Source organism: Impatiens glandulifera, chromosome 1 (assembly GCF_907164915.1).
Source record: "Impatiens glandulifera chromosome 1, dImpGla2.1, whole genome shotgun sequence".
Classification (NCBI taxonomy): domain Eukaryota; kingdom Viridiplantae; phylum Streptophyta; class Magnoliopsida; order Ericales; family Balsaminaceae; genus Impatiens; species Impatiens glandulifera.
Window position 1 is genome coordinate 21,316,306 of NC_061862.1, and position 22,054 is coordinate 21,338,359.

Consider the following 22,054-nt stretch of genomic DNA (forward strand, 5'->3'; position numbering starts at 1 on the left):
TATTTATTTCATTTATTTGTACATCATTTTATATATATTTCTTTCAAGACAAGATTTCTAACAAGAGTGACATAATAAATGTTGGGATTGTAGCGAGAGAGTTTTTATTGAGGACAAACATGTCGCATTTAGATAGAAGTTTGCTCTTCTAAATAGCCAACCTGATTCTCATTTTCTCGATGATAGGATTTCAATTCTCCTTGCAACTGAATTGGGCATTGAGAGGAAAACCGAGATACTTTGATAAGAGAGTACCAATTTTAAACCCTAAAATGTTGGCCAATGACTAAGTGTTATGAACGTTACCGATGAAAAAAAATTCAGACTTTTCTCTATTAATTTTCAACCCTGAGCCTACCTCGAAAAGAATAAAATCTTCTGAAGAGAATGAATGTTTTCTGTAGGCTTAGTAAGACAAAGAGTGTCATCCACAAAAAGTAAGTGAGATATGTAGTTGTGTTTCTTGTCGTTCTCATATTAATCATCGTAAAAAGACTATCGTTGATGAGCTTTCTCAAATAGTTTTTGACAAACCTTCCTTAACCAGCGTGAAAAAGAGGGTGATAAATGATCCCCTTGTCTAAGCCCACTCGAGCTCTTAAAAACCCAAACACCGTGCCATTGATAAGAATTGAGAACTTAAGTTTAGTAACACAAGTTTGATTCATCTCCTCCATTTAACTCCAAAACCTATTTTCTAAAGGAGAGAAAAGAAAGAGAAAATCCCAATTGACGTGATCAAAAACTTTTTTGATATAAAGTTTACAAAGACAACTTGTCCCCTTTCTTCTAGTAATAGAGTCAATGCGCTCATTTGTAACGAGAGAAGCATCGGTGATCTATCTGAACGTCATTTGGTTAGGAGAAATGAGTTCTTATTTTGAGCCTAATAGCTAAAGTTTTCTCAAATATTTTATAGAAGCTCGTCACAAAGCTAATAAGTCTGAAGTGTTTGAGTTCCTTAGCCCTTAAGATCTTCTTAACAAGGACAATACAACTAAAATTCCAACATTTTTCAAAAAAAAAAAATTATAGCATGAAAATGTTTGAAAGAGTTCAAATAGTCCTCCTTAATAAATTCCAAGACTCCTTGATGAAAATCGATTGTGTATCCATCCGGACCAGGTGCTTTGTCTCCATCATAATTTGTAATAGTTTCCCAAATTTCCTCAATTGTGAGAAGACTCTTATATAAAGAAAGAATGGAATCCCTAATGAAGTTCGACTCGACGATCTCAATCCCGTTCATCTTAAGGATATATATATGATTATATTTTCTTCAATAGCTTGCAAAGTTGTTAAAACATATGCTATTAAAATTCCCTCCTTAAGCTATTTATATCGTGATTTTTGTCTTGCGTCATCTTTTTCTCATTTATAAAGAAAATTGAGTTTGTCCATGAGGGTGGATCTATTAAAGGTTTCAATTTTAATTAGATTTCATTTTATTTCCATTTATCATTGATATCAATATCCTAGGAACATTAGTAATGTAATATTAATCACAACTCATTTTTTTACCCTGCACATACATTCGGTTAGTCTGTTTGTTGAAGAAAAATAAAAGAGAATGAAAAAATATATATATTTTTTATTTTCTTAAAAAGAAAGAAGAACTGCAAAGTCTGTTGTTGTTTCCTCACGCGCATTAGTGTAAATCATGGATCCAGGACCCCATGGAACCAAAGAAGTCAGTCTGCCAAAGTACTAATCAATCATCAACCGAAGTTCCATCAAGCATATCATTTTCATCTATCTCGTCTCGTCTCGTCTCTCCTTCCCCAATCCGATCAGATCCAATTGCAAACTACACACCATAATAGTAGACGAACAAGATCTCTGAGGAATGGGCTACAGAAAAAGGGTTCAGCTGGGAGTTCTCAATTGAAATGCAGTCAAATTCCCCACCATTTCCGCTTAGTCCATTCGCATTCAATGCTGATTTGAGTGAAGGGGGATTTCAAGGCACTAGGGTTTTGTTCTTTACCTCGCTGCTCTTGTATCAAGGGGGCGGCATGGATTTGTCTAGGGTCGGAGAGAAATTTCTCAACTCCGTCCGCTCCGCAAGGTCTATTGGACTTCTCCCCCAAGTTTCTGATCGACCTGAGGTGATTTCTCTCTCTTTTCAATAATCTATCCCTTATATATATATATATATAGCCCACCCACATCTCAAGTTTTATGCTTTCACTAATAACTTGTACGATAATATTCGGTTCATGAACTGCACGTTGAAGATAACTGGAATTGAGCTTGTGTTGGGAAGGATTGCACCTTTTGTTTTTTCTGATTATAAGTTGCTGATCATTAGGAGGATCTTATTTTGGGACTAGACCATAACAGTTATCCAACTGGATGAGTTATCCAACTGGATGTTTCTACTTCATACATATTGTCCTAAATGTGGCACTAATGCTATGTTCTGGGGGTAAGATGTATAGGGGAAGATTGGGTCCGAGAGAAGAAATTGTGAGATTAAGTTATCTGTAATTGGCAAGGCTCAGAGACTTATAAAATAATTTGATGGGAGCAAGGAAGTTCAGGCATTTAAACTTTGGAATTAGTGCAAAGCAACTAATATCATAATTACACAATAAATGCTGCAGTAATAGGGGGACAAAAGCTGACAAAATTCTCAAGCAACTTAGGTTGTCATTTGTATTCACTTTTTCGGTATTTCATATTCTTGTGGGAGCAAAGAAGTTCTGCTATTTATCTTCAGAGTTGTTGCTAACCAATCATATCATAGTTACATAATAAAGGCTGCAACAGGTGACTGAAAGTTGACAAATTTCTAGAGCAACTCAGGTTGTCGTTTATTTTTCATGCAATTGCTCAATTCTGATCATCGAACTACAACTGGACCTTCTACCAGTTCCCTTATCACAGAACCATGTGTTTCTTAAGGCTAACCAGAAGTAAACAAAAGATAAAAGGGGATGTCAACACTCCAGAATAAAAATACTTCCTTCTTATATTTTAAATTGATTTTAAGTTAATGTGGCATGCTTACTTCTTTACCAAGGTTGAGCCATCGATCAAAAACATGGATGATCAGTCCAGGAAATATCTCTTTGTGATTAGACATGGTGATCTTACCTTCTTATCTTGTCACAAAATGAGTACATGGATGGCTTGTGACAGAAAGGGAAAATCAGAGAATATGAGGAGAAAAGGAAATGACAAGTTGTCTGGTGTAAGAGATGCAATGCTGGACATCCTCCCACTGTAGAAAAGAATAATTAGTGAATGATGACGTGATTATTTTTCTACAGATATTGAGAAATATTGTTAGTATTGTTTTTTCAGCTTTGATGATGATCTGACAGATCCATCTCAGCTTACCCAAAGAAGTTTAAGGCGTGGAGGCATTAACATTTAAGCATTTCCAATAATATTGTTGGCATCTTTCCTTATGTTGCATGATAATTAAATTTGGGTATTTCAGAAGAAAAAAATACATAATCTTATATGTAATTGATGAATAAGGATAGATAACTAAAAAACATATCAATGGATGAATATGAATCACCCATCCAACATACATCATCATGGCATATGAAGAGAGACACCACGAGTCTTGGCTCACTAAGGAGGTGCTCAATGCAACAATGTTGCGGGTCCTAGACTTCCATACTCTTGGGTTCTTTTCGGATGCTTACGAGTTATTATTATTTTTTATTGTTATAGGGTAAACTCTTAATTTCCCTTCCCCAATGAGATAATTGATGCACAAGATGCCTTACTATTATGTAAACTGGTACTCACACTGGAATGTAAAGTGAATGTTTTTAAATTTATTTTCTTATAACATCTGACTATTTTAGATCTATTTTATAGGTTCCAGCACGAGCTGCAGCAGCAGCAGCTGTTGCTCGTGCTCTTGCTGGGTTACCTGCAAATCAGAGGCATGGTCTCTCAACGAGTTCTGAAGAGTTAACTTCAATATATGGAACAAAATCGCAGGCCCAAATAGTGGAAGAGCCTGAAGAAGAATTTTATGAAGAGGTTTTATTTACTTATGAATGGCGTCTTGGTTGATCTGTAATTAGTGTATCGTGTTGTTTTCTAAGAAACATAGACAATTTGGTTGGAGTATGTCCTCAATATCAATGACCCAAATGTATTTGGGTATAGTAGTAAGCTGTTGTTGGATGTACTCTCTACACATTAGTATTTGGTTCAAAGTATTGGCATTCTTGAATTTTTAAGCTAATTGGTAGTGAATTCCTTAATTTCTGATGGTGGTACCTGTTTATTTATTTTTTGTAGGCAGGTTGAAGGATTCAAATCCCTGTATTAAAAGCAAGAGTTTTTTTGGGGATAAAAACTAAGAGTTTAATAACTATACGCTAAATACTTGATCTAATAATGAATTTGATGGTTGCTTTTCTAGCTATTTAGACCTCCTTCCAATGTCCACAAGCTTAGATAATATTGGTTTTTAGATCATGAGCAGACATCATTATTTATTGCTCTTAGTGAGTTATTCAGATCCAAATTCATTTTGTTTCCATGCAGGAGTTTGATCCAGTTAGACATGTCTTGGAGCATGTTCCTTCTGAGGAAAATGAATTGGCATATTTTGAGGAAAAGGTAAAACAATAACCTTCCACTTATTCATATATTACATTCCATCTTTATTTGTTCCTTCCTTTTTTGGTTCTTATGTTTTCTCCACTCTTAAAAGGTTGTTTGAATTGGAATCATTTGCTAGTATTAATCAATGAAAGTTAATTAACCAAAACTGTACAACTATTATACATTCAATGAAGCCTAGCACAAGAGGAAAACAATAGGCCTTCGTGAAACAGAAGGAAACTGCAAGACTAGGATTTTCTTATCATTATAACCACACATATGCTTGCATTAAGCAAATCTTCTGTATTGCATGATTCCAAAATCTGGACGATGTATGTTTTGTTTCCATTAATACTCTTTGTAAGTAGTACCTTTTGAAAAGACAAAAAGAGGCTATGTGGCTACTAAAGCAAAATTGTAATATGTACTTGTATTATATGGAAGGGGCTTAACTTCGTAGTTGTTGTGATTCTATAATCTAGGACATATATCTTTATTGGATGCAATTGACATCTTCCTTTGGGTCTCTTTGTAGTTTAATTTCGTTGTTGTTGGTGTCTTGCTTTGTGTCTCCATCCTTGGGGATATGCTATGATCTAGTGTAGGTAGGGGTCTTTTCATTTTCTCTCTCATTTTCTTTTTCCAACCCCCATTTCTTTCCAGTACGTATAGTTGCTTTAAACAACTTTTTGCGTTACATGACATATTTTTATGCATAATGTTTCTAAGTAAATAGTTTTCTATGCCCCATGATCCCAAAATTCCTAGGGAATATGTAAGAAGCAATAACCTCATACATTTCATTAAATTCTCAAGAGTTTTTCTTCAAATCTTTGTTTCTATGCATATAGTTTTTTGTTTTGGGAAAACTATGCATATAGTATATATGAATAAATTGGACTTCCTGTAAGAATTTTATTTTCTTCATCTTTGGGACATTTGGCCTTAATTCAAATTTCCTTTTCCAGGCTGCTCTCAGATTAGCCCAGCTGGATTTGATAGGAGAGAGGTTATCTCATCATGTCATGGCACACCATGAAGTAATGGGTAAGGTTTTAAACAAAGTGGTTTGATGCTTCACATTTCTGAACCGAATTGGCTTCGGCTTCTCTTTCCTTTTCCATTCCTTTACTGGAAATAGGGTTGACCTCTATTCCTCTGTTGATACCCTAAACTAGTCTCCTTCTCGACTTTTGTACTATACAAAAAATCTATAACCTGATTATAAAATCATGTTGAAGAGATTGGCAAATACTTCATTGTAGATAAGTTAACATAATCTTACTTAAGATTTGAAGTTTTTAGTTGTAGTGAAGGATCAAAGCTTGTTGTAGTTTGTGATTTAAAGGAACAATTTATTTTATCTCCACATGGACCTAAAGCAGGTCCAGACACGTAGACCAACCAAGGCCGTTTGTGGTCCTAGTGCTATACTAAAGGCCTCTGAGCCAAAGTAACTGAACTAGCAATTTTGCATATAGATATCCATGTTTCCGGGTTTATAGCCTGACCAAGTTAATGGTGCATGTCTTCGCACAGTGAAAGGAATGCAGTTGGTGAAAGAGTTGGAGAAGGACTTGAAGGTGGCGAATGTGATCTGCATGGTAAGCAATTGTTTTGTCCAATATATGTTTAGTGATTTTCAGCTGATGAATAAATTCATTTCTCATGCAAAGACAATGGTTCCATTCACATTATAATAATTAGCACGATCCTTATTGAAGTTATTGGGTTCATGTCGTTGTACCTATCATCTCTGTAGAATGGGAGAAGACATCTCACATCATCAAGGAATGAGGTATCAAGGGATCTCATTGTTACTACATGTTCCAAGAAGAAACAATCTTTGCTGGTACTCTTCTTCCCAGAGATTAATATTATAATTTATCTTTCCCAACCTGTCAGCTTTTATTATATATATATGTTTTTCCCTGGTTATGAGTTCACAAAATTGACCTGATAAGAACAGTTTATATTGTGGCATTAGCCATGTAATAGAATTGTAGTTGCAGAGCAGTGCCGCCTTTGCTTGTGCATAGTGATAACAGTTCCGTATAGCTGAGTTTTATCATTTTCAGTCCTGAAGTACAACTATAGGTATTACCAATTTTAGATGCATCATGTATAAGCAATTATGCTAAATGTTTTGGTGCTCATGTGACCCCTTTGAAAACATGTGACCGGAGAAGATTCACTTGTTAGAAATACAAATTGTTCATATAGAAATATGCTTATGTTTTAAGCAATTTTAGATGCATCTTGTATAAGCAATTATGCTTATGTTTCTAAGATAGTTGTTCATATAGCTTTGGATCAAATTATACTCTAATGATTCAGTAATTATGTCTGTAAAATAAAAAGGTTAAACAAATTGAAATGAGAGATCTTGCTAGAAATACCTATTATGAGTTTAATTAAGCAGTGCTTCTGATCTGATTTCATTACTCTTCAATAACATCATGATCTGCAACAAGTGTTATGGAATTAAACTTTGTAAGATATGATTTTGACCACCGGATCCCATCAGAACTCAGCAGTTGAGCGTGCTTGGGCGAGAGTAGTACTAGGATGGGTGATCTAAAAAAAGACAAGTTATGATTTTGATCAAGTTAATCATGCGCACCTCTCAGTTTCATATGACTGTTTACATTTAATCTTATTGTCGAGTTCCACAAATAGATTTAGGTAAGAAATTGGTATCTTTGGTTGCATACCCAACTTATGCCAAAACTGTTGAGTGTTTGGATGAAGGGGGTATTGAGGAATGGATATTCTTCCTTGAGACTTGGGGTTCTTCTCCCGTCTTCAATGTTCTCTATAGGCACTAATTTTATTTGCTGGAGATCAGATTTCTAGATTGAGATCTTCTAAATGATAACTATATATCATGGATGTTGGGTTAAATATCCATATAACAATTAACTTGTAAAAAAAACCCTGTATTTTAGTCTTTGACGAAGGGGTGCTACTACTATGTTTAAGAACATATCATGGCATATCAACTATAAAAAGAAACATCATAATTGGTGCATCAATAATGTTATATCCTTTCCATGGAAAATCCGTAATTCTGTGCACTAGTTGAATTATATGGCACTAGATCCATGATTATGTCTGCTTTTACTATTAAGAAGTTGTCAGTATGAGATATTTTGCGACTCATGAGGTCTTAAGAATTCAGTGGAATCATAATGAGTATGACTTTTATTAAGGCATAATTTTTAGAATATTTGCATCCTTGTTTTGTTAATTTTTTTATTTTTCAACAGAAATGATGCTGTAATCCCATCCTTGTTCTCTGCTATTGGCAGCTTTCGTTGTAATTTCTTCAAGCTAATTCTCTTCCAATGACATTAGTGAGTGGATTGTTAATGATGTAATGAAATAAGCTGTGCAATATCTGGCGCCCATAGAAATTATTTAATTGCCTTCTACTTTTCTCCACAGACCTGGCCCAAAATCGTTTTATTTTTACTCCAACACTTCCTTGAAAAGAACGTAATCTTTGTGATTAGTGTAATGTTATGGCACAGAATGCATTACGTTTAGTTTTTAGGACATTAAGGAGAGTTTCATTTCATGTGTAAGATTCCATTCCGACTAAGCAATTAACAATTGTACTGTTTCCCCCATGTAACTGAGCATATTATCTTGTAGGTGAGTTTTAGAATATTCTCTAAAATAACTGAGACTTGCAGGATATGGTCCCAATTCTGACTGAGATTCGCCATGCATTGGACATGCAACTTGCACTTGAAAAACACGTAGAGGAAGGGAAGTTCTCTAAGGTTCAATTCTTCTTTACCAAAATAAGTTTGTAAAAAGTGGGTTTAGATTCATATTTTTTTTTAGTGTGTCCTAGTTATTTCTGTTCTGTCATGAATTTCTGCTTTCCTAGAGACGTATGCATAGTTGATGCAATCTTTTGCAGGCATTTCAAGTCTTATCAGAGTACTTGCAACTTTTGGATAGTCTATCTGAGCTTTCAGCAATCCAAGAAATGAGTCGTGGGGTTGAGGTAAATAATAAACAGGAAGATTGAAGTTCTATAGTTTTGTTCAAAAATATCATCTTGATTTTTTTGAATTGTTGATTGTTTCTTTGTGTGAAAACAAAATGTATTTTCACTTTCTTTACAAAAGCTGTTGCAAAGACACTTGTTTGTTATAAATAAATGGTTCACCATTTCCCCCAAAATAAACAGGAAGATGTGGTATACATTTCATATCCTTAGCATCAGTTCTTACTAGCAAATCAAATCATCCCTCAGACATTCCTTTTGTGACCATTTAGACAATTACAAGTAATTTCATGGGTCATGTGACAGCAGTTATTGATGTGGGTTAATCCCTTGTGCACTTTCAGGTCTGGCTAGGTAGAACCCTTCAAAAGTTGGATTCACTTTTATTAGGAGTGTGTCAAGATTTCAAGGAAGATACATATATAACTGTAAGTAAATCAAACCTCTTATTATATGATTTATTTATTTCCTTTGTGGAAAATAACAATATAGGTTTAATTATTTCTTTGATTTTATTTCCTAAGGATGACACTATCTTTTTTTTGTCGTTTCTCTGTATTCTATATGGATGCAAATTAGGTAATGTGTTATTATCAGGTTCTACCATAAAATGTTTCTTGTCTATAAAGGGTAAACTTTTCATTAAAGAGAAAATTGTTGTGAATGTGAGAAGCATTCAAAAATAAACAAAAAGAACTGAAAATGAGAAGGGACAAATCAAAGAAAATTAGATTCCAATAAGCTCAAAGAAGTCTCATTCGTTGCATATTCCTTTCTTCTTGATAGCTGCGAGAGTGAGGAGAATGAATCATTTGATCTTAACAATACCATGATTTTTCCCTTGAAAGATTCTACGATTCCTTTCTTTCCAAATAGATCACCACATAATTGGGACGATTGACTTCCAGCTTGTACCAATAGCTGTGAGAAGCATTCAAAAAGAAACAAAAACAACTGAAAAAGAAAAGGGACAAAATCAAAGAAGATTAGATTCCAATAAGCTCAAAGAAGTCCCATCTGTTGCATATTCCTTTCTTCTTGATAGCTGCGAGAGTGAGGAGAATGAAACCTTTGATCTTAGTAATACCATGATTTTTCCCTTGAAAGATTCTACGATTCCTTTCTTTCCAAATAGACCACCACATAATTGAGACGATTGACTTCTAGCTTGGACCAATATTGTTTGGAGTTCGTCATTTCATCAACATTCCCCCACAGATAATGGCATCTCCCATTGGAGATTTAGGAGATTTTGGATAAGAGACCAAATTTCCTTTTCCATATGACAATCCAAGAGAAGATGGTTGGCTGTCTCCTCGGAACTTTCACAAAGAACACATCTATTTGCCAGATGGAATCCCTTATTCTTGAGTTTGTCTTGTGTAAGGATGCCACTGTGAATGGCTTCCCATGCAAAGACCGAGATTCTCGATGGTAACTTGATTTTCCATAAGTCCTTCCAAGGGAAAAAAGATGGACTGATGTTGTTGAGGGAAGAGTATATATGGCTAACCTCGAAGTTTGGATAGCCGATGAGATTTAAGGAGTCGTGGAACCGATTTAAGAACTGAACAATTTTGATGTCCAATCTTCAAAATCTATAAAACACCCTTAGATTGTTTATTCTGGTTTTGCTTTGACATTATTGGTGATTCATAGACAAAGTTTCAACTTTCTGCAGGTCGTTGATGCTTATGCATTAATTGGTGATGCATCTGGTTTGGCTGAAAAGGTACAGAGCTTCTTCATGCAGGAGGTTCTCTCAGAAACCCACTCCGTTTTGAAGAATATCTTGCTAGAGGTATGCCATGCAGCGAATCACACTTTATAGACTATGTTGATGCCTGAGTATTTTGGAAATATGCTAGTGTTGCATTCTAATAGGGTTTGCAATAATCTCAACAGCACTTAAAAACTATGCAACGTTATTCGTAACACCTATCTGGTATATTTGATTGATCATGTATCTGGTAAAAGAAGGTCTGATATTTCTCAAACACCATAGTTTTGTTTATTGATTGAAGTAAAGTACTGAATATGTTTGCATTATTTCCCTTTCTAATAACCAAATTTATTTTATTTTATTTTATTTGGAAAGTGTAAACTTTTCATTAAAGATAAATTTTTGTGGATGCGAGAAGCATTTAATAAGTACAAAAACAAGCTAAAAAAAGAAAAAAAGAACAAAATCAAAGAAAATTAGATTCCAATAAGTTCAAAGAAGTCTCATCCGTTGCATATTCTTTTTAATAACCAATTTAACGTTGCATATTCCTTTTAATAACCAATTTAAGGATGGCACGTAATCATGAGAGTGGCAATTCCGCATGGATCGTTGAAGGGAAAACCTTCATTTTGATACAACTCACATACAAAATCATAGTGATCAAGATTGTTTGCATTATTTCCTAAAAGCTGCTAATTCATTTTGTATCTAAACTCAGCTTCTAATTCAGTCTTTTCAAATAAGAATATAATCTGGACAATTGAGTTTATTAAAGCAAAATTCTTGTTTATCACATTTGATTCTTTGTTGTAGATCTACTATACAATGCATTTATGATATTTATTCTGATTTTCAGATGCAATACTTTTGTGTGTATATATATATATATATATATTGCATGCTTCATTTTTAAGGATTTTTCAGTGGCGGCGCCATATGTTTATCTCAAGTAGCATCCCACGTGTTTATCACATTTAGTTGATGCTATGTCCATGTTTTCTTATTTAATGTGACTCTTCTTGGATGACTAATGAATTTGACAGGATTTAGAAGCTTCCAGTGCACAAAGTAACTGGTATTTTTTCTGTCCTAAACCAAAATAGTGGTATCATTATAGTTTGTTGCCTTGGATGGGATACTTCTTCACATTAGGTTTTTGACTATTTGCTTTTTCCAGTTCAAGACTTACATACAGCGATCTTTGTCATCAGATACCTGAACCAAAGTTCAGGCAGTGTCTATTATCAACACTATCTGTCCTCTTTAAGATACTGGGTTCATATTTTGCAATTATGAGCTTTGAGCCTGAGAATATGGTATGTGCTTAGAATTCATAATGAAACTTGGCATGCAACATATTATTTATTTGAAAATTGCATTACTTAATGCTTTCCTAGAGAATGATGGTGATACACCAGAAAGCAGCATAACTAGTGGAAAGAATGCTTCACATATTTTTTATATCAAAATCATTTAATGAGAATTATTGGTAAAATATAATTTCCTTTAAATTAACTATTTAACCATAGCTATCATCTGAACTAATGAATGTGATACATTACAAAAGTATAAATTTTGTATAGTTTTTTTCAATGTATATATAGAGCACAATTTTTATCATATTAATAGTTATTTCAAAATAACCCAACACGCAAGCTAAAAATAGTTAGATTTGATACACCCAGGAAATGAAATGGCAGTGACACTTAGATTTCTTCGTTGCAGATCCTTGAAAGCCAAATGCCAATCATTGACCAGCAGCAGGATTGTCATAATGGGCTTTCTGGGTTTCCTGATAATGTTTCTACAGCAGAAACATTAACCTCTAGTTCAATGTCATATCAAGAACCATTTCAAGAAGTAACAGAGAAAACAAATAGACTGGCTCATATCTCTTCTACGGATGCTCCTGCAATGAATGATGCCAAAGGCACAAACTGTCCTGATTTAATTAATGATTCAATAGATGATGGGTCAGAAGCCTCAAGCAGTAGATCACCTTGGTTTCAGCTAAGGAAAGATGCAACAACATATGTATCACAGACCTTACAAAGAGGTCGGAAAAATCTTTGGCAACTTACAACAAGCCGTGTGTCAGTCTTACTTTCTTCGGCTGCTGTCTGTTCAACTAGTATTCACCAGTTTCTTAGAAACTATGAAGATCTGAATGTCTTCATCTTGGCTGGGGAAGCTTTCTGTGGATTTAAGGCAGTGGAGTTCAGGCTGAAAGTCAAAGCAATTTGTGAGAATTATTTTGTTACTTTTCATCGCCAAAATATATATGTAAGTACTTGAGTCTAAATCCCTCATTTCATTTTTGTCATTTTGATTTGTTGGAGTAGATAATGCATTATTTATTTACTGAGTTATATTGTAAATTTGAATGGTAACTTATCTGTAACTACTAGATAAATATCCTAGTTTCTTGTAAGTTAGATATATCCTAAGTTAGTTAGAAATACATATATTTAAAAGGAGACAACCTACAGAGTAAAGATTACACCTTTTCCCCTCTCACTTTCCGCATGGTACGAAAGCTACGGTTGTTCCAGTAGCAATCCTCTTAAGCTTTGCCCATCAATATAATTTGACTTAGCCTCTAACACTCACCTCTCTCTCCCTTTGGGAATTCCGTGTTCCTTTCCATCATGTAGTTCTCATCTCTAGAAAGCTCTCCAACAATGACCAAGTATGGAGCTGCTCTTTGAACTTCTTCATCAGAAGAATTAGCACACAATTAAGGTCTTTTTGTATTTCACAACTATTTCCAAGAAAAAAATTGTTATGTTGATTAGCAAATGTTCTTGGTCAGAGATGAAACAGAGCTAAACAAGTCAAACATACTACTTTACACTTTGGTTTCTCCTGATATAGATCAAGAGTGTGTTCTGTGATTGTTTTAGCTTTTAATTTGTTTATCATTTTGATTCTGTATCAGCTAGTGATGAAAGAGCATATATTTATGTGTATTATTGTCTTTCTGTTCAGGCTCTGAAAATGGTCTTGGAAAAGGAAAATTGGCTAAAACTTCCACCAGAAACTATTCAAGTGGTAAGCTTTGCTGGCCTTGTTGGTGATGGAGCGGCTCTGATAATTCCATCAGAAAAGAATGCTAGGAATAACAGAGTTCTATATTTGAATAACTCTGAAGATTCAGTGGAAAATGATGTTAAGAAAGGTGGATTTTCCTTGTGGCTGGAAAATGGCAACCCATTTTTAGCAAAACTAAGTTTAAAGGACTGCCTAGACATCTTTCCCCTTGAGTCAGGTGGAAAATTGAATGAGAGCTCTCCTCGGCATGCATTTGTCACGAGAAACAGTAATTCCCATCATGTAAATGGGAAGAGTCCTCATTCTGAAGATGAAAATGAAGATCTTCTTGCAGATTTCATTGATGAAGATAGTCAACTCCCTAGTAGGATATCCAGATCCGGCCATTCAAGAAAGAACTCATCTTATGGTAGTGGTGAAGAAGTTTCAGCACAAACAGGATCATCACTTTGTCTTTTGAGGTGATGTTTTAATTTCAATGCTTAAAAATTGTGAGGAAGTATCCACATGTGTCCTGACTAAATGTGCTTTCATTGTAGGTCCATGGATAAGTATGCTAGGCTAATGCAGAAACTGGAGATAGTGAATGTTGAATTTTTCAAGGTAAGCAATCATCTGTTGACTCTGTTAATTTTGTCTGTTTGGTATATTATCAAATTGGAAGTTTTTGCTATGCTGTTATTTTCTTGACTGATTATATCTACTCTTGCAGGGAATTTGCCAGTTGTTTGGGGTTTTCTTCCATTTTGTTTTTGATACATTTGGTCAGCAGAGCAGTTATCCTAATGGAAAAGGCTTGAATGATATGCTTAGTTGTAAGTATTATCTGGCCAAATTACTCTTAAAAACAAAGCAAACAAATGAAAATCTCTTTATAAGTACTTTCTGTGTCAGTACACAATGTGTGCATATTTTTGTTTTCTTTCATATGGTCTTTTACACGTATGTTGTATTCAACATTTTGCACGCTTGATTTCATTACGAATCATTGTCTAGTTTTCAATTTTTATATGTATTAATGGGTCTTGACTGTGAAACGTTCAATGAAATTTACTGCATTTTGTGCTTCAGCTCGGTTGAAGACAACATTATCAAGAATAGCACAAGATTGTGAGCAATGGATTGGACCCCAATCTGCATCATCTTCTTCACCAAAATCTTTGAATTCAACTCTGGGTCACATAGATGTGATTCCTACTGGTCCTCCCAGTGCCAACTTTGGTCAGACACAGTCTTTTGGTCTCAAGGTATAGCATATTGTAATGTAATTCTCATTATATGACTTTTTGGAACTTCATACTTTCTGAGAGGCTCATCTTCTCTCATTTTACCTCTCATGAGATGATATTATTATGTTTTCTAACAGATGATTATACTTTCTTAGAGTGATGATACTTTATTCCTGCTTTATTAATGGGTTTGAAAAAGTATGTATGTTCTCTGTCATGCATTACAACTTACATGGATAGCTAATTTATGGGTCGTCAAGGAATGTGACTGAAAATGTTGGTCCTGGATCCTAGGAACATATTTTGATCCGCGTGTGGTCTAATACTGTGAATTCTTTCACATTTTAATTGATGTATTCTCATTATAAACATGATTATGATGTTGTAAGGATGGTCCTGATCCTGTAAAAATGATGCCTCGCCTTCATAACTCCATTTAATTCCTTTTAATACATGATTACCCTTTTACAAAAAAAAAGAGGATCTTTTGTTGGCTACCCTTATGGCCAGGGTATCTTGCAAACGGTAGATTTGTAAGAAGAAAATCATGTTTCTGCAATCTTTAATTGTGTCTGCAATATATATGGAGCATTTTTTCATACTTCACATCATCCAGGACTTTCATGGGCTTTGATTGAGTTGCTATAGTTTCCATTACCATCCCTGATTATGCCATAAGTCAGTATTGCCCACCGTCCAGACGGACCTTTTAGGAAGTTACTAACTAATTTTGGATAGGACTTTCTATGGGCTTCACAATTGTTCAGATCTTCTGAAGGATTATCTTGTATAACAAAAGCTTCGCCTGGTATATATGAATGAACCAAGTATGTTAAGATCACACATGTGAAAATCAACCAATTTGTCTTGGGTTTGTGGTCAGGTTAATAGCATACACTTTCTCCACTAGGGTAATAGGTATTCTTTTCAGAACCAATTCTTCTTAAACAATCTATCAAGTAGGTTTACTATTTTATGCATATTATGAAATTGTACTGTACCCTAAAAGAATTTGTCTATAATATGCAGTCCCTTTCTGTCATTTGTCTTTTATCAAGTTGAATAATCTCCTGATGTAGAGAAGAATGAAATTGTCTCTTCTCTTCTATATCCAATTCATTGACTACATCCCTGTCCCCCTTTTCCGTATTACTTCTCGTATAGCATAAACGACTTTTACTTCTAAGTGATACAAATTTATCTAAATGTTATGTTGCAGGAAAGATGTGCTTCTGCAGACACAATATCACTTGTTGCCCGACTAATGTATAGATCCAAGTCTCATCTTCAAGCAATGCTTCTGCAGAGCAATCCAGCAATTGTCGAAGACTTCTATACGCATTTTGTATGTATTTTATGTGGAAGTTTCTACAGCACTTACCTTCATTATTGAAGTTTAGGATGCACTGAATTTAGATGGCAGAAAACTTGTGTTGTTTCCTTGAAAGGGGGGTAGCGAAGGTTCTATTAACTAAGTTCATTGAAAGTTTAGAGACAGATCTGGTTCATTTATCATTGTTTGTCCATCTCTTATTTATTTCACTATCTTTAGATCTGAGGTCCATGTTTTACTTAAGCATACTACAACTTAAGGTTGGATGTCTCTGTTACAAGGTAACTTGAAATCTAGGGTTACGAAGAGAAATGAAACCATTGAAGATGATAATAGAAGAACTGTCATAGAAAAGAGATAGAATTCAATCCTTACAAAATCTCTGAATACCTTACAATTGAACTTATCTCACTATTTATATTACCAATAACTAACTGCCTTAGCCAACTAACAGTATTATCTGGACCACCCTAACATGTATCAGTCCCCTTCCCTTGCTGCATTCAACGTTATCTTTGCCATATCAACCAAGGAACAATTAGCTGTCTGACATGAAGCATAATTAAGATCGGTTAGCTCATAGAATTTGGTCAAGTATGTGTTTAATTAAGGGTTCTGGAATGTGGTACAAGCAGTTGTGAATTCTAGGGATGCTGTGATTAAATTTATTAGTGGTACTCCGCTTTTTATCTCTTCTTACCGGGAGGAGTGCTTCAGTTGCTGGGGGTTCAATTGAATGTATATTTAACTGAAGCTAATGAAAGAAAGTTTTTGGCATGTATCAGGTTGATGCTGCACAAGATCTTACTCAGCATATCCATAGGACAACCGCCAGAACGCTTCTACATATTAATGGGTGAGTCATTTTCTTAAACTGACTTTAGAAGGGAAAAAATAAAATCTAAACAGACTTGGTTGATAAGTATCACCAACTGTGCTCTTCTAAATATATTCATCGGATACTTGCAGTTGAGATTGATTGCATAAAGGGTTGAGTTCTATGTTTATCTTATACACCAAGCCTTTTATATTTCGTTCTTGCTGCCTATATCTTTTTGTGGATCCTTTTGTTTTAATGATGTTGATTATGGAGATATAGATGTATACTATCCATTACCTACCCTACTTTCTGTGTGTTTCTTATTCTTTGGTTTGTTGATTTGTCTAGATATTGGTTGGGATGGGAATTGCAACATATTCACATTGTGTGCTCATGTTGACATGCACAACTAACACTGTTTTCTTTCTAAGAAACTTGTACACTAGTTTGTTTTCAAGCCAAGTCATTTCTACTCGATTCAATGTCATTGGATGAGCAAGAAAATAGGTTTACTTTACTACAGGAGTCTGTCTGATTTCCTAGGGGACTAAAAGATGATGGAAAAAAGTTGAACAAGATATAACCATGCATGTAATAATGGCTTCATTTTGGTAACATTTTTTGGGGTAACCATAATTTGGATTTGATTGAAGTTAAGCTCAAATACATTAACATAAACCTATAATCATATGAAAGAAACTGTTCTGCCTCTCCGCATACAGGCGATTTATATTTTCCATATGATGCTCAGTTGTCCTTTGACTCTATTCCTAATACAGTGTGAAGAAGTCAAGTTAGATTCCCTCTGGACTACTATCAGAGTATTCCTTTAATTCCTCAGTGGTGCAAAATGCTCAAATGATGTCTTAAATAATTAAAATCAATTGTTACTGTATAGATGAAAATTGAAGTTCATCTTTTCTGTTCATGCTTTAAGTTTGATTTATTTTTTCAAAATGAAACTTGAAGCGTGAAAAGCAGATAAGATTGAACTTCAATTGGTGCTGCAAAGATGAAAATTTCTTTTTATCTATTGTTACTGCATAGATGAAAACTTTTTCAAAATTATTTTCATCTATGCAGTAACAATTGATTTTAATTATTTAAGACATCATTTAATTAATTTGACAGAGTGTCAGAAACCAGTTTCTCATAACCAGATACATCATTAGTTTTTTTAGCAACTACAAGTTTCTGATGAACTAATAAATATAATACCACATCAGCACCTGAGTCAGCTGACATGTTAGCAGTCAAATCTGACTCAGCTGCTGAAATGGTATTATATTTATCATGAACTATTTTTTCTATGCTTTCTCTTAGCCTTACTACATTTCCTTAGTGTCATATGTTGCTGACCTCATTTTCAGACTTCTCTAAATTCATTTAAATTGCTCAAACTTGCGAAAATTGTGTTGTTTCAACACCAAAAATCTCTGCTATAAAAAATCAGTTAATGAGGGTTGTTTCGTTTCATTGATACCCCCATAATTCAAGTGCAGAAAAAGGAGAGGTAATATGCCCTATGTGTGTTTGACTTGTCAGCTTATGCCTCACATATGTACCATTATGCATTATAGGAAAGCGTCTGCATATTATAAACAATTTATGGACTAGAGATGTTGTTTCACGTCTTTCGATCTGTAATCTGATTCAAATCGAATATAGTCTCTGATGAGGGTACCTTTGTGCCACAATGTTTTCAGATATGCAGGAATGACTTATAAGGTCTATTCTGATTGCGCGAAACTTATATATCTAATTATGTTCCATCTTCTATTTTAAAATAACTTATAAGCCTGTTCTTTGCTTTGTTTTCTCAACTTATTTTATTTGGTTTCTGCAAAACTTTTACATTGTGGAGCTATTGTATCTTTTTTAATGACTGTTCTGCTTCCACAGGTACATTGACCGAATTGCTAACGCTAAATGGGAAGTTAAGGAGCTTGGACTTGAGCATAACGGGTATTCCATCATAATCTTACTTTCACTATTCTCTCATAATTTTCGTGCTGAAATTATTCACCTGTTTAATGTAAGTGATCTGGTGGTGCAATGATTCTTTTGATTTGGTTGGGTCAGTTTATATGCATATTGTTGATTCAAACCTGTTTAAGACAGCGTAAAATAATATATTGTATTAACAGGTATGTTGATTTGCTGTTGGGAGAATTTAAGCACTACAGAACAAGACTTGTTCATGGGGGGATTCAAAAAGAGGTAATAACTGACCCCCAGAAGAATATAAACATCATTTTGCATGCACTTGCCGAATGCTTGCTATTTTATTTTGGGAAGTTGCTATATAAACTTGGGGTGAAGAGAATAGCTTAGCTGATAAAACTTTTCCCTTGTGAAATTATTCCAGGTTCAGGATCTGCTGTTAGAATACGGAGTTGAGATTGTTGCTGAAACTCTGGTTGAAGGTCTATCACGAGTCAAGAGGTGTACAGATGAGGGACGGGCTCTTATGTCATTAGATCTTCAGGTGGGTCTGCAACAACATCATTATCCTAGTTTTTTTTTAAGTTGACTCTATCTAAGTTGTGTCCTTCCTTTTTCCCAGGTCTTGATCAATGGCCTACAACATTTTGCATCGTCCGATAGTGTGAAACCAAAATTCCAGATTGTTGATACATTCGTCAAGGTGATTGATCATAATAATAATGCTAGTAGCTGTTGAAACTTTAACAACATAAATTAGGTATAGCTTAGCTAACAATTCCATCTATCTATCTGTATGAACAGGCTTACTATCTGCCAGAAACCGAGTATGTGCACTGGGCGCGAATTCATCAGGTAAAACATACATATATATATATACTCAAATTAATAGTAGCTTAAGCTGAAGTCGTCCAACCAACGTGTGTACATTTTTGTAGGAATATAGCAAAAGCCAAATTGTGGGATTGGTTAACCTTGTAGCTACAATGAAGGGGTGGAAGCGAAAAACCAGGCTTGAGGTGGTTGAGAAGATTGAGGGAGCCCCATAGATAGCATATTTTATGCTGCATTAACATATATAGATATTTCCACAATAATTTCCTCCTGGTGTATTATTGATGTAAATTTTATTATTATTATTATGTTTTTTTTTTCTTTTTTTACATTCCTTGTTGATATAGATGGATAGAGAGACATGTCAAGGTTGTATATCATCTTGTGACATAATTTCTTCGTTGGATGGAGCAATGCTTGTAATTTTTGGATTACAATGATCATAATATCATCATTTATATAAAAGAGAGTTTTACTGTAGCATATAATAAATAGCTAGATGTGCCATCCACCAGGTTCAGAAAACCAAAGTTTTAAATCTGGATCATCTTCCCTTCTTTGCACTGTAGTTACAAAGAATTTTGAATCCCTATCTTCACCCTCAAATACTTCTCTTCAATCCAATTATTATTTATGCTTTCTTGCTTTTATTTCTTTCATTTTCACGGAAATTAGCTTCCGTAGTAAAAGAAGAGCATTAAATAAGACCCATTTTTGGGATTAGTTGATTCGGCAGATGAATTGTTACACACTTTTTAGCGGATTTCGAATTTTATAACCACTGTCCTACTGTCTTAATCGACCAACAACTTTTGTGTGATCTAGGTTACCGTGCATCGCAAGTTTAAATGTGCGCGGCGATGATCTTACTCTATTTTTTATATATACTTTTATTTTAAGAAAGACTTGAGTATGGCTCACATCTTCTTCTATTACAGGTTTTTGTGTAAAATTGCATGAATAAATAAAATTTAGTTCAAATATTAAGAGTTTTGTTTAAGATATTAAAATCTCATATTTAATAAAAATAAACATTTAAAATAATAATATACGAAAAAAATTGTACAAAAATATCAATTCAGATCTTCTGCTACCGATTCCCGTGTTCCCCTGTTGCGAACCAATCAAATTACAGCATTATTATTATATTAATAAATCAATCTGGGTAGGAGAGGGAGGAGGGAGAATCCGGATTCCGGGTTTCATTCCGGGTTCACCCCAGACGCTGTTAACGGAATAACCAGTTAACGTATGGAATTAATATATTATTCATATTCTCCAACGAAGATCACTTCTCTCCGGGCCCCATGTGAGAAGGAAGGGTGAGAAGCGAAGAGAGCGAAGATTTCCTCGCCCAAGAGCCCTGTCCTTCATGTAAACTCCCAAACCCACCCATGAGAATACCGTTTGCCTGTCATGAAAGTACACTTACCCTTTATGTAAAGACCAAAATTAACTTGAATTTTATATTTCCATTTATTAAATATTAATTCAATTTATTAAAAATGACATGCAGCGAATAAATCTTCGTTCAAATTACTTCATTCTTATTTATAATATTTTTATTAAATTTTTATTTACGGGGAGACGATTTAAAGCGAAGAAATATTCGCTTCAATAATTTTTAACCTGACCTTCATGTAAACCCCCCAACTCACTCATGAGAAGACCGTTTGCCTATCATGGAAAAACACTTACTCATGTATGTGAATACCAAAATTAACATGAATTTAATATTTCCATTTATTAAATATTAATTTAATTTATTAAAAATGACATGCAGCGAAGAAATCTTCGCTCAAATTACTTCATTCTTATTTTTAATTTTTTTATTAAATTTTTATTTACGAGGGTTGAATTATTAAATATTAATTAAATTTATTAAAAATAATATGCATCGAATAAATCTTCGCTTCGATTACTTCATTTTAGATTTTATTTTATTTTTGTAATTTTTATTTAAGAGGAGACGCTTTGGAGCGAATAAATCTTCGCTTAAATTACATAATTTAATATTTTCAAATTTTCAAATTTTAATTTACGAGGAGACGGTTTAAAGCGAATAAATATTTGCTTCGATTATTTTTAATCTGACGTTCATGTAAAACCCCCAACCCATCCGTGAGAAGACAGTTTACCTATCATGTAAGTACACTTACTGAGAGAAATTACATGCAGCGAATAAATCTTCGCTTCAATTACTTATTTTTATATTTAAAATTATTTATGAATTATTTTTTTACGAGGATACGATTTAGAGCGAATATTTCTTCGCTTCAATTACTTATTTTTATAATTAAAATTTTGTATGAGAATTTTATTTACGAGAAGACGATCTTGAGCGAATAATTCTTCGCTTCAATATCTTATTTTTGTAGGATTGAAACATATATTTCCCGCTACAATCCCACTCTTCATTTTCATAAGCAACTGTTCATATTCTTCTCTCTCTATCTCCCAGCGATCATCAAATATTCAACGTTGAAACCCTAGAGATTTCTTCTATTCTACAAGG

At 34.2% G+C, this 22,054-nt stretch overlaps 1 protein-coding gene across 1 annotated transcript; it reads left to right on the plus strand.

Annotated features, from left to right (window-relative positions):
* Window positions 1-1,620: 1,620 nt before the first annotated feature.
* Window positions 1,621-20,019, plus strand: LOC124920626 (syndetin). The gene is made up of 25 exons (XM_047461153.1): window positions 1,621-2,108; window positions 3,841-4,008; window positions 4,522-4,596; window positions 5,550-5,628; window positions 6,121-6,185; window positions 6,344-6,433; window positions 8,280-8,369; window positions 8,513-8,599; window positions 8,947-9,030; window positions 10,284-10,403; window positions 11,372-11,403; window positions 11,506-11,644; window positions 12,054-12,611; window positions 13,317-13,840; window positions 13,919-13,982; window positions 14,092-14,194; window positions 14,451-14,626; window positions 15,828-15,953; window positions 16,727-16,797; window positions 18,664-18,726; window positions 18,909-18,981; window positions 19,130-19,249; window positions 19,328-19,408; window positions 19,510-19,560; window positions 19,644-20,019. Exons 1-25 carry the CDS (start codon window positions 1,890-1,892, stop codon window positions 19,752-19,754), a joined length of 3,369 nt encoding a protein of 1,122 aa, XP_047317109.1. The 5' UTR covers window positions 1,621-1,889; the 3' UTR covers window positions 19,755-20,019.
* The last annotated feature ends 2,035 nt before the right edge of the window (window positions 20,020-22,054 follow it).

Bases quoted from the DNA above. Each gene is read 5' to 3' on its own strand.
- LOC124920626 (XM_047461153.1), top strand. From the start codon at position 1,890: ATGCAGTCAAATTCCCCACCATTTCCGCTTAGTCCATTCGCATTCAAT. The intron at 2,109-3,840 runs GTGATTTCTCTC...TCTATTTTATAG, and splicing joins AAGTTTCTGATCGACCTGAG to GTTCCAGCACGAGCTGCAGC. The intron at 13,841-13,918 runs GTGATGTTTTAA...CTTTCATTGTAG, and splicing joins TCATCACTTTGTCTTTTGAG to GTCCATGGATAAGTATGCTA.